Source organism: Tympanuchus pallidicinctus, unplaced genomic scaffold (genome assembly GCF_026119805.1).
Source record: "Tympanuchus pallidicinctus isolate F22 unplaced genomic scaffold, pur_lepc_1.0 scaffold16, whole genome shotgun sequence".
NCBI lineage: Eukaryota > Metazoa > Chordata > Aves > Galliformes > Phasianidae > Tympanuchus > Tympanuchus pallidicinctus.
This window is the reverse complement of record NW_026294679.1, coordinates 14,774,113-14,787,822: the sequence shown is the minus strand read 5'-3', so window position 1 is coordinate 14,787,822 and position 13,710 is coordinate 14,774,113. Positions and strand designations below refer to the sequence as shown.

Below are 13,710 nucleotides of genomic sequence, written 5' to 3'. Positions count from 1 at the left end.
TATTCACCGTGTTTTCAGAGCACCAAATACAAATATCTAAATATTTGCTAGTTTATTTAATCTATGGATAGTGAATATTCAGTAGCTGAAAGACTGCTAACACAAGCTAAGGTTCACAACAAAGAAACACCCACTTTAGCAACAGAGGAATATTCCAGGGCACCACATACAGTTTGCAGTGGGCAGGTAGTGTATTATGTAACTTGCAACTGAATTCCTGAACTTGCAACTGAATAATTACAAGTTGAATTCAGTTGAATAATTACATACTCTATTCAACTGAATGGCTCCAAACTTGACACTCTATTTTAGCATTAATGAAATTAATATTTTGCACTTTGTTTTCCTCCTAAAATAAAGATCTGGGCATTGTCCATTGAAGATGCTCTCTTCTTATTCCATCTATATTATTCCATCTACAGACAGCACACTGCAAGCTTTGTTCAATAAAACTGCAAAATTCACTTTAAATAAGATTTAGTAAAAGGCTACCTCTTCATCATGATCATCATCTTCTTCAAGCGTTCGCTTCAATGTCATTTCATTCTTAGAGTCCAAAATTCTGCTTCTACCTAAATGCATATTCCGACTGTAGTTTACATTATTATGCTTCTGAAGAGTGGTACTAAAGGTTTTCTGCTGTTGTGCCTGTTTTGAAAGTAGCACCAATTAAGAGGGATATAATCCAAATTTCATTACTTATAAATATATGCTATGTCATGAAAAAGAGGTGGTTGTATAGAACGCAAATCAGTGTTAATTGCAAGCTGTTTGCTCTCAGCCCACTCTGATGGTTTTGCCCTCAATTGATTTGGGATGACAAACAAATTCAACAGCTTCTTTTTGCATAATTCTTCCCTAATCCCCAGAATGCAACAGAAAAAAATGTAAAAGTTATCTGTAATTTTCCCAATAATAACCTGCAAGTACATAATTAATACTCAAGTACAGTTATCAAAACAGAATTTGCCAGCTATTTGTTTTCTGTCTTCAATTAAGCCCCAGTGAACAGACAGCTGCAGAAGTCAAATGCATTCAAATGCATTGTATTGTACACATTGCTGAAAGAAACGCACCAAGTTAGCATAGTATTATTTTGTGATTGGGATGCACAGGGCTGGCATGGGACAATACAACGTCCAGTAGTCTTGTTGAGAGACACACTTAAGTTTCATTTATACTCATCAGCTCTGCATTTTACAAGAATTTTTTTTCTGAAAGACAAAACAAAATTCTAAAAACTTTAGAAGAAAATGAGGCAGTCCAACAGTAAAATCAAATCAAAATTTTACTTGCTGCAGCCAAGAAAGCTGCAGCATTCATTAGTAATACTCAATCTAGTAATAAAGAAATATCATAAACTATGCTAATTAACGAAGTTCTTGAAGAATATTTGAAGCTTTAGGTCAGTTTTCAGTAGGCAATGGGGCTGAAATCATCCTGGTATGTAGGCTTACCTGCTTCATTGCAGTTTCCCCAATTCTGTCAGAATGCTTTCTAATACTCTCTAAGAAATCCTTCAGATCTGACATAGAAATTTCTTTTATTTCTTCACGTAGTTTTGGAAGATTTTCCATCATTATTTGGCAAAATCGATATTGGCTAACTCTGGGAAGATACAGATTTTCTAGTTGTTCCATTGTCTTCAAAGCAGAGTAATATCTACAAAGAGATTAAATCAAATTACATAGCTTTCTTATCAAATTTAAATAAAATACATTCTTTGTTACATATATCAATATAATATAAACAATCAATAGGCATCTAACGAAATTACTGAAATTAATATTAGTCAAATGAACAATGTGAAACAAAAGGTCATCAGTACAATGTTTATTTTGGGAAAATAAAAAACAGTGAGCTGTCAGAGTGACTCAGTCAAGTTCTGATGAAAAAGCATTACAAATGACTTTTGTCATATTAACAAAGGTATCACAAACTCAAAATCACGGGATGAAAAATCTAGTAAAATATCTCAGGTTCTTGTTCTGATTTCTACATCATTGCTGCAAAAATGTCTGGGAGATGTACTGCTATTACAAAAATGCAACATAGATGACAACCAAATGAAAAAGTCCTTTCCAAAAAATGTTAAATTTAAACTAAAGGAACAATCGGATTTACAACTATATCATACATAGCACAATACCCATTGAATCAGTAACCTGTCATCTTATTTCTTCAATAAGAATACTAAATAAATGCAATTTTGAGAACACAGATCTTCCAAATACTGACATCAACCCTATCTTTTACTACAGTTCCTTTCTGGTCTTCAGTTTCAGTTCTCTTTTACAGGTGTTCTGGGCCAATACTTATTAGAACTATTTATTGACTTTAGGCCTGTAGGACGTAAGTAAAGTTTTGATGCTTCCAACTGATTTGGGGGAAAATTTGCAGATGGAATTTGGTTCTCCTATGCTTCCTCTTTAGTGGAGAGATGAGCACCACAAGGAGCTCTGAATCATGCCCATTCGTGGAATCAATAGCTCTCTCTATATCATTTTCAAGCGTCACATCAGCTTCTGACTGTGAAAATTTATTGAAAAAAATTAAGCAAAATAGAAGTGTACTAATTTTGAAATAAACAACTAAACTAAAAAGGCAATACCTGTTTCCATGAGCCATGATCATCAAAACTGTGATGACAACATTTTAAAGAGATGTGCAGGAAAGAGGTTAACTGTGAATAGGACAGCAATTATTTGTAGATGTAATTACACAGTATTCTCACCAGCCATTCAGTCTGGGAGGCTTAGAAAAATGCCTGTTTTTTTTTTTTGTTGGTGGTTTTTTTTTGTTTGGTTTTTTTTTTTTTTGTCTATCGTAACAGATTAAGGTGAATCAATGAATGGGAAAAAGAGAAACTGATATGAGACTGTCAACTTCCTGTTCAGTTCCAAATCTTTCCACAAATACAGGGCAAAATCCTTATCCCGTTTTTAGCTTTTCATATTACAGCCTTGGCTCTTTCTCTTTCTTGAATTCCTACACAATCAGAAATGCAAAATTACTGAATTATTTTGAAAATGGAAAACAGAGCATGTGCAAAGTCTCTTGAAAATGTTCAAGAAAAACTGTAAGTGTCCTTTTCAGTCCTGGTGCTTCTTACTATTACTCTGTAGGTATAGTAGGCAAACATGTTCCAACTGAAATAAAATTCAAGCTGATGGTTCTCTTCTGTCAACAAGAAATAGCAAATTGGTAATAACTCAGTTGCAACTTAATGTTCTATTCTCAAATAAAAGCATTTCTTAATTATTATTGTTATTTTTTTAAGATTTTCTCAATAAAAGTATTTCTAAACTAAGCTAGCAATTCAGCATAGCCAGAGTATGGGAAAAGCCTTCTCTTTTATTCCAGAACACAACTGCTTTCAGAAGACTGCAAATAAAGAGGTTTCAAGTGTAAATTAGCAGCTTTTGTTTATTATATACTTGGTTTATATAAAACATACATAAGGCAATAGGAATGTTGCAGATAAGAAAGGGTCTGGGGGGGGTTGTGTGTGTGGTTTTGTGTTTTGTTGTTGTTTTTTTTTTTAACTCGCAAATGACCAAGGGGCCCACATGGTGAGACTTCTGGGAAATAAAACCGTAACAGCATCAAAATTGTATAAAAGGTTTGTATTTAAATTATACAGATCAGCTTATCAGAACACTATTGGCTCATCTGGAAGGTTTTTGACTGCTGTTTCTAAGATGAGAATTAACATAATCCATTTAAAATCCATTCTAGAGTCCCTTACTAATTATATATATATGGAGCTCAGGACCTTGCCCTTTTAACATCTGTTCTGATAAAGCACTGAAATCTTATTAATTTGAAGGTCACCTGTAAGTCAGGATTTAAGCAAAAAAAAAAAAATTGGCATATAATTTCAAGCAATGATGTAGTTGTATATTTTGCTTTAAAAACATTCCACAGACTTAATTCAATGTTTTGAATTAAGTTTTGACAATAATATTATTATATCATATATTATCTATCATATGAATGTGAAGATTGCCTATACGAACAATTTAAGGAATTATTTCTGTTATTTCTGTCATACAAATATACCAGTCCCTTGTCTATTCTTCTGGCATAATCTTTTAAGAAAACATTCTCCAACGTAGATTTTATATTATAAGCTCAGAAACTGAAAACAGAAATCTGAAACACCAATAGAGTTCATAAGATAAAAGATTGTACAGAACTGATTCATCTTGTCATCAAGACCAGAATACTGTAGGATAGATTGACCTATACTAACATGTTCTCTATAAAAGAGGAAACTTCTAAAGCCAGCATGAAGCAGGGCAGGAAAAAATAAGCAAACAAAATCAGAAGATTAATATTAGTGTTTTGTATGATCCAAAAGAAAAAGAAAACAATTATAACTTTGAATTATTACCAGTGCACATAAAGCAAGTTATATTTTAAATGACAGAGAACTTATGAGATTTATCATGGAATTTCATTTGAAGGCAGTTAAAAGAAATACTGTAACTTACTTAACAAAGCTCCAGGTTAAACTAGAGAAATAAAGCTGTACAGGACAGGAACAACTCAAATGCCATGAATTTTATTAAGCAGAAAGCATTTACATGCACGATAACATAAAGAAATGCATATTTATGTACTAAAATTCCCTGCTAGATTTAAAAAAAAAAAAAAAAAAAAAAACCTTGAAATTCTCATTTAAATTTTAAGGAAAGAAACTTAGTTTACAAAGAAAAAAAAATGTTTTCTGACTTCTCTGCTTCCCTCTCAGACAAATACCATATATCTCTGCTTATTACATTTCCACTGAGTAAATATTAAACACTTTCTGTTCCCTATCAAAACAAGACAAATTTGAGGGAGTTCAACTAGAATTTTTCACTAATACTGTGAAAGAGTCAAATTCACACAGATGCTGAAGAGAAATTGCAAATGAAAACAAATCATCGCACAATTTTTTTACTTACAGTTGCCTTTACAATTCAACAGTTTCTCTATGTTTTGTTTGTTTGTTTTGTGTGAAAGAAGACCTGCAAAGCCATCAATTTCAATAACTCCCAATTAGACTGTTGATCTACAGTCTCCTGAAGAAGCTGGGATATTTCTACAGATACATATAACCAAACCCAAATACAGTAGCCATGTCAAGAGAGCTGCATGAAGCATGGTGATCTTATCTCTGACTTAAAACTAAAGATGGAGAAAGTACTGCCGAAATACATAATAATCTCAACAGGTCTTTAGGAGAGCAGTGGAGAAACTAGGCCTCTCCCTTGTGCTTCCTCATCTAAGACTTTAAACCCTTCATAAATCTTTCCAGCCAATTGTGTCTGTTTAGAGCAGATTCGTCAATTATTTTCTCTCACAACTATAGTTCTTGTCAACTTGTGTTATGCATGGCTCAGGAAACAGATAAATAGGATACAGAGCCTTTCACCTCTAGGTCATCAGTTCAAACATAACCCATGTTGGCAGAGACCAAAAGTTTCTACCAATCGATAGCTTTTTGGACTCCTCAGTAGATCTTCTTTCTGTCTCCATAAAAAAGAATATATTCCAGATGCCAAACCCCACATTATCTTATTAATCTGGCTGTCTTTGAGAAAACAGAATCCTAATCTTTACCATAAAATAACTACCCCCAAAAGTGTAGAGCATCCATGCTTTCTTGTTCACTTTTTTAAACATAAGAAATGTTAGTTTTATTCACAGCGAAAGATTTAAAGAGTGGAATAATGAAGTTATTACTAAAAGGCTGCAAAACAAAACAAACACAAACAAAAAGAGATTTATTTATTTATTTTTAAATAAGTACATATGAAAGCTTAGCTGCATTAACAAACCTCACTGAAAGTTTATGAGAAAAACGATCTTTGTGCAAAATAAACTCTCCCACCATTTTGTTTTGACAGGTGTTATAAATGCTCATATCCCCAGTTGTTCCAAGAAAGCATCACAGCAAAGATTAAGAAGGTCAGTTTTTAAATTCTTTGTACTTGCACATATCAGCTATGAGGGGTGTTCTGGATGTCCTTGCCCCTGCAGAATCACTTAATGATAAAGACCAAAATGCATTCATCCTTTGGACTTGTTGCTTGGTAAGCCACAAGTAAATTACCATTTGAACTAATCGCAAGTGCCGTGAAATATCCACCTCTAGCTAATATTATAGGAATTGTAAGTCACAGGCCAAGCTGTAAGTGTAGTATAACTAATGAAAGAGATACTTGAGCTGTAGCAGTAGCCTGCAGCAGAACCTAAACTTTCTGTATTTTGTGTGACTTCAAGGTATGGTACATCAAAGCTACAGCATCTCCCCTTTCCCTTAGATCTTTTTATGGTATGACAATGACACATCTAAACCCTTTAATTCAGTACACCATCACTTGACTTGTAACATTTAAGATTTCCTGTCCGGCAAGCAACTCCTTCCATGGGAAAACTATCAGATCTTTACCTCCTAAAGAATGGAAATTTAGATTGAAAGAGTACTGATAATTTTTTCAAAAATCCCATGAACCAACAGTAGACTACAAACCTATTAGAGAACATGGAGTCAAAGCACTAAGAGCCATCTGCTATTTTATCTCACCAGGTGATCTTTCATGATGATGTTAGGAACTATAACATCTCTTACTGGCCAGAATGTTATTTGCCTTGTCTGACAGAAGAAGGGAATGGCAGAATGTAGACTCTCATCCCAGCATTTCCACATCAACAACACGCAAAATGTAGCAGATTCTGCAGACCAGGAAGGAAGTGGGAAGTGGTGCAGCTCAGACAGCATACTCTGCACTACAATCTCTGAGCAGAGTAGCTGGGACACTGGACTGTTCACATATTTCTTCTCAGGTGCTCCAAGAACACTGCTACAGCACACTGCCAGCTACATTAAACTACTGCCGTGTCAGTGTCCTGTTCAGAGGAAGCAGTGTAGAGCAGTCAAGTTGATGAGATCTACCAAACTGGTTCCCATCAGCAAGTTCTGATTGTAATGCAAAAGCACAGGTTCAAATTTTTGTTGAAGCACTGATATTTCTGCAAAAGCCTCCCAGATAGCACACGTACACAAGTACCATGTAGCACACCCACTAGTGCAGAAGATACAACACATTTGCTGCAGCTCTGCTTGATCAGCAGTGTATGGTATACCTGATGTGTTTTGGACATGTCTGCACCCAGGCTTTAGAGCTGATTTGCTCTTGCATGGCAGCTGTTGTTTAGGATTTTCAGATGTCCAGCTTTATGGCAAGAGGTGTTGGATATTCATATAATAGAAATCCAGATAAGAGAAATGCAGACATAAAGTCAAAAAGCAATTTTATATTGTTGTCTAGAATATACACATCTGACTATGCACAGACAGTTCCAAATGGAGAAAGTTAGGTCCAGACAGAATTAGTGGGAGCTTCCTGCAGTGGTGCCAGGCACACAGATACATGATGACAGCGATCACAAGTACAGCAGGGAAGAGAAAGAGCAATCAGCGTCGGAGGCTGCATGAAAAGCAGCTGCGGGTAAGGTGGACACGATCCTGTATAAAGCAGGAAGAAGAAAGTTGTGGCGCTGCTGAGGTGGGTGTGCATAAGATACACAATGCTGCAGCAGCAGCCCCTGGGGGACAGGGACAGCAGAGCAGCCTCAGAGAGAACTGGGAACGCTGGGGCTGCAGCAACAGTGAGTGGCTCCCTCAGAAGAAGGAAAGTGAACAACAGAGGAAGAAAGTACCTATTAAAGAACATTATTCTAGAGTTCTATTTTTCAAAATGTTTGTTGGTTTTTTTTACCCTTAAGACAGTCGAAAAGACACAACACTTTTTCTCCATGTCCTTCCCATAGTCTCACATACACAAAAGATCTGTGTAAATATATCAGACAAGTCTGAAGAAACATATATGGAGTGAAATGTCCTTTTCCCTTGGTTTATAAATTTGATTCAAATATATTATGACAGACTAAGCAGATATTAATGTATTATGTAAAGATCTCTATTCCCTAAGGGTCTTGTTATCACATCTTAAATTGTCTCAAATATTTTTTTTTTAAAAAAGCAAACCTAAAACCCATTTTGCTTCACGTTTCACATAATCATATTGTCACTGCATTTAATGCTATTCAACTAACCATTATTTTCCATAGCAATCAGTAAGCTTTTAGAAGTTCTTATATTTAGTACACTATTTGTTCACTTGTAATGGAATGGCATTCTTGAAACAGACCAGGTATTATGAAGAATGTAAGTCTATATGATAGGACTTTTACATTTATTTGTCTACACCAGTTTTTGATAATCTATCAGTTTATTTACAGAAGGCGTATTTTGCTAATAAAAATAAATTCACTCACCTTTTCACTTTCATCTGTTCTTTTAGTTTGCTGTACATTTCCAGCACTGCATAAAAACAAGCAGATTAACCCATGCATCTTATTGTGGTTTTAGTTAATAAAAAAGGAAATATAACTGAAAAGAACAAAATAAACCATGAAAAAGGGTATGCTAAATTTGTCTAATTCATTTCCTTCTACAATGGTAATGTGATAAAACTACGAAGAAAAAAGATTCTAGAACGCAGGTAAGAGAAAGAAAAAGGAACTGACCTCATAATAGCTTTTAAAAGAAAAAATAACTAAGATTAAATAGAACAGTAGACAATATTTCAAGCATACTTATTCACTTACCACTACTTTATCTATTTCACAAGTCTACGATCTGTTACCACTAAATGACAATAGAACCCTCTACTGTAATCAGAATAAGTCAGCAAGACTTTACAAAAAAAATTCTCAAATCCGCAGTACCATATCCTCAAGTCCTACAAGCAGAAAATCCTTATAGAGCTGTGTGCAATCCCACAATATCACTTTTCTGAAATGTTATTTGGAGCCTTTACGCTTTATAATAAAAGACTGCAATGAACCTGAACTGAAACAAAGTACAATGTCCAAACAGAAAAATTCATAACTTTTGCAGAATTCAAATAGTTTAAAAAAATAAGGAACAAATTTATTGTTTAGCAAATTAAAAGTATGACTACAATTAAAAGTACATGTAGATACTTCATTTGCACTATTTATATCTTTCACAATGTTTTTTCAAAAAGTGGCAAAATTTCCCAATGTCAAATACTGTAAAGTCACAGAATCTATATGTGGACATCTTTCCAAAACATCACAATACTTTTGCTACACTGGTTTTTACAGGGCCACTACTTAAAAAATAAAATTCTTTTGTATTTTAGCCACCATGACTTATTTTTTTGTTACTATTATTATTTGCAACCATCTTTAGCCATCTGTCACTCACCTGGAAGACATAACTGTAGTTTTTCCACAACTGTTGTAATATTCCTTTGCTGAACTCTACATCGGATGATTTCCTCTGTTTGGGCTATCACCTTGGAGGTTTTTTTAACAGAAAATTACAATTAAATTATGCAAACACATTTGATTTGCTACAAATATTCATAATGCCCATATAGGAAGCACCATTTTCTCACCTCTTTCCCAGCATCCTGAAGCCTTCGGTTGGTATCAGTAACTTGGACCTTAAAAATAATTTCACCTTTGTTAGACAAATATGCATATATTGCCCTGATGTGACTGCTCACCCTTGTAATCAGATCATGCTTCATGAGAAACTTGGAACAAAGAAATGCAAATTCAAATTAACTCTACAGCTTGAACTTGAACTTTTGATCGCAAAGGGCTTTCGTTAACTTCAATTACTTATGACAGTTCTTTCTAACAGATTCTGTGGCAAACTTCTCAAATTTACTTGGGATTTTTGAACTTTCCTTGTTTCTGCAGGTCTGTCAAACAATTCAAATCATTGACCCAATTGACCACTGGTCCCTTTTTGATAACCTCAATGAGCTCTATGGGCCATTCATTGTCTGTAAGAAATGGTGATTGCATTTTATGGTAATTAAACATTCATACTTTGCTGAATGCAAACACTGGGTGGTTGATTAACATCAAACGTGGAAATCTCCAAACCACAGCAACATTTTAATGCTGCAGGTGCAGGCAAAGCTCGACCTCAGATTTTCCCACATAGTAAGTGACTCATTAGGTCATCATAATAAGGAAGCACATTCTAGTTTATTAAAAATCTCATTAATTTCTGAACAAAGATGCTCAATGACCTCATTGACGCTGTATTTGGTCTCTTGTTATCTGAATATCCTTTATATAATGCTCTTCTAATCATAACCTCTGATGAACTATACTCTTTCTGTCTGGTGTGCATATTTTGCTCTCAAAAGTGTAAAGAGAGCTAAAAGGGACGGATCTCATAATTCACTATAATGCATTCTGATTTGTGAGTAAATCTTAGTTCTTGTTTCTAAAGAAAACTACTAACTCCACCTACTCTCCTACTCATTTACAATGTAAATAGAACATATTTTTCAGGGATAATTGCAGTCGTCTTACTATTCTAATCAAAATTTGAAACTTTCTAAGGTCCGACATGTAAACACGTGATTAGAAAAAGCAGACCTACATAAGAAATTATGGTTTTGCCAATACTTTGCTACTTGTTGCCATGTGAGAAAGCCTCTAGAAACCACAAAACTATTTTGCTACCATTTTCTGAAAGTGCATGAGAAAATGAGAATTAGATCTAATAAAATATTTAACTTTAAAATAAATGCATTACTGCCTCAGACAAAACAGTATTCATCATAAATCCTACAAATTCCACTTTTAAAAAGGTTTCAAATAACAGAATGTTTGTGATAGGTCATGAAAACTCTTATTTCTTCAGTAGAAAAGTTGAGTTCCTCCTTTTTTTTTTTTTTTTTTTTTTTTTTAATTCAAAGGCAATAATATAAAACCCTGACAAACTAGCTCCTTACCTTTAATTTTTCTGCATCAGCTCTAACTTTAAGAAGTTCTGTGATAGCATCCACAAAGCCCTGATGGTGAAAATTGCACATCTTCTCTATCTCCCTGTCATGGTTACGTATGCAGGCATCCAGTTTTTCCATAAACCTCTGATGTGCATTTGGTTGGTCATCATATACAGACCTGTTAAATACAAATAAGAAAATCAAAGTTTACTTCCTCCCCATCACTTAAATGCAGTACGCAAGAATCTTTATTGAAAACTCTCTTAGAAAAAAAAGTAACAGCATGCAAGATTGATGTTATGGTACCATTATTTGTGATGCACTCCACCAAAATCAGCATTAAAACAAAGAGGTAGTACAAAACTGAGAACTGAACCCAGCCCTTACGGCATTAATCCAGGTGCTTAACCAGTTACATCATGGTTGACCTGAGCCTCACTGGTCTGTTGTTTATGCCCTACTGCTCAAACACAGATACAAAAGATTGTTTCTCTGACCACCTCAAATGGCATGGATCGCTTTTCTAACAAATTCCACTTTTCCCTAAATATAAGAAAGTGCAAATGTACAAATCTAACACTTCTAAGAGCAGAGTTATCCAACTGCATCCATGTCAGATGCCCCCAGCCAAAACGTCCAGAGCAGTTGCCAGAGCCAGGCCTGTCTGCTCTCGGAGCAGCCTCTGTACCACCCTCCTCCAGCACCCCAAACATGCCCAAGGGCAAAGAGAGAGATAGAGAGAACTGCATGGGAAATCAAAGGTACAAAGTCTCTCTGGACAGGGAGCGTTCAATAATTAAATAAAAAACAGGAGCGTGAAAATCTTGAAATTGCGTTTTTTTAGCCTCTAATCTCCTCCATTATTACAAAGATTTCTCCATAAATCTGTAAGGCAAAGCTGTTTAAAAATAAATAAATTGAAATCAGAAGACAGAGGAAAAGGAGGCTGAAGTTCCAATGGAGTTGATGCTGTCTGTATCAGACTTTGGTCTGAAGTTTAAGAGCCAGAGAACAGTGAGCCAAAGCCCCCAGAACTGCTGAGCAGAGGGAAAGACATCCAGGCCTGGAGCTCCAAATATGGAAAGGCTACAGAGTGTTGGAGCAGGTCCAGAAGAGGGCCACAAAGATGGCCAGAGGGCTGGAGTACCTCTCCTATGAAGAAAGGTTGAGGGAGTTAGATTTGTTTAGCTTGGAGAAGGGAAGGCTTGGAGGGCTTCTTGTAGCCTTCCAGTACTTGAGGGGAGTTTACAGATAGGAGAGACTGACTTATTACAGTCTGATATTGATAAGACAAGTAGAATGGCTATCAAGTAAAAGAGGAGAGGTTTTGCTTAGACGTTAGAAAGAAATTTTTCACTCAGAGGATGGTGAGGTGCTGGCACAGGCTGCCCAGAGAAGCTGTGAACACCCCATCCCCGGAGGCACAAAATCTGGGTCAGATGGGGTGCTGGGCAGTTTGATCTGGAGGGTGGCACCCAACCCATGGCACAGGGATTGGAACTGTGTGATCCTTAAGGTCCCCTCCAACCTAAGCCATTCTGTGATTCTATGATCTACAATTCTATGAAAGCACTTTCTTTTCTACCTTCTCACAGAAGTTTGACTTCCCACAGTCTTCAAGATCCTCTGTTCCAAACAGACAGCTGAGTTCTGCCAGTCTGGGTCATCAGTGCCTGCTCAACAACACTATGGCAGAGTGCCTGGTAAGCACCTGACTTTTCACAGAAGATTAAAACACTCCTAACTACATTCTTGATGCTTTTTTAGTTCCTTTTGACCTTGGGAAATATACTGAGAGAAGGAATTGAAACTGGAGAAGTAAGGAAGGCAACAAGCTGTCCCCCACAGCAAAGGAAGAAAGCCAGTTCCTGAGAGCCTGCTTGCTTACAAATATTCTCTTAGAATAAAATCCACACAGTAAAATATTCCTGCATGCCTGATGAATCAATCCCTGAAAGCCATGGATTATCCTCCTTTGCTTATGATAGGAAAATAAGGGTAACGTGCTGAAAGGTGGGCTCCTTCCTCCTAAGTGCACCAGAGGAAAATGCACAGCTGCTGACCTGTGAAATGGTTCACAAAGGGGAAAATGCCCCTGACCCTTTCTGCCACTGCAGTGTGATAAGACAGCTGGAAGGAGCACAGTGTGACAAGCAGGCAATCTCCCCCTGTGGTGCCTGGCAGGCTGCCTGCAAGAGACACCTCGCATGCCCAGAGCAGCTGGGCCATGAGGACTGTGGTTGGAGATGAGGAGTGACCCCAGCTGCCAGCAGGAACACTCACACCAAGGGCAAGCACTGGTCAGAGTGGGAAGCAGAACTGGCTATGGTAATGAAAAGTGCCAGATGTATTCCTGTTAAGTGAGCTCATTGGGCAAGTTGTTGGCATCAGGAAATGACGGGAGACATGTAGGCTGTATCACTTATACCTTTAGAAGAATGGAGAAGGGATGAGAGAAAGGTGTGACAACTGATGTTGAGTGCTCTGAAACACCACAAGCTAGTTGTATGAGCATTGCTAGAAGAAAAGGTCATAGGTGCTGAAACCTGCAGGGTGGGCACAGAGGGACACCCACCTGCCCCAGAGTGCCATTTCTGGAGCAGAAATAAAGAGTGAAAGGACTACAGGCACCCGACTGAGCCTTCAAAGATACTATGCATGCACAAGTCCTCCCTGCATGGGCCACACACAATGTCTATGCTGGATGCAAAACCAAAATGAGAAAAAAGCTCTATTTGTTGCTACTTCCCTCCAAGTTTAGGTCTCCTTACACTGTTCTCAAAGAAAAGTGGAAAAAGAGTATCACTATCACGAAAGTAGAATTGTATCAGTGTGTACTCACACTCTTCAACATACTCATAAGTGAAAACAG

The 13,710-nt window shown here is 36.5% G+C and overlaps 1 protein-coding gene across 6 annotated transcripts in view; it reads right to left on the bottom strand.

Moving 5' to 3' along the window:
* The window catches only part of EXOC6 (exocyst complex component 6), an 82,121-nt gene that overhangs the window by 53,413 nt on the left and 14,998 nt on the right, over positions 1 to 13,710 (bottom strand). For all 6 annotated transcript variants that reach the window (XM_052676733.1, XM_052676734.1, XM_052676731.1 and 3 more), the window contains exons 2-7: positions 10,845 to 11,016; positions 9,483 to 9,530; positions 9,290 to 9,380; positions 8,332 to 8,377; positions 1,458 to 1,662; positions 493 to 648 (exon numbers count right to left, since the gene is read on the bottom strand). In XM_052676733.1, coding sequence (XP_052532693.1) covers positions 493 to 648; positions 1,458 to 1,662; positions 8,332 to 8,377; positions 9,290 to 9,380; positions 9,483 to 9,530; positions 10,845 to 11,016 — 718 coding nt within the window. The remainder of the gene's footprint in view (positions 1 to 492; positions 649 to 1,457; positions 1,663 to 8,331; positions 8,378 to 9,289; positions 9,381 to 9,482; positions 9,531 to 10,844; positions 11,017 to 13,710) is intronic.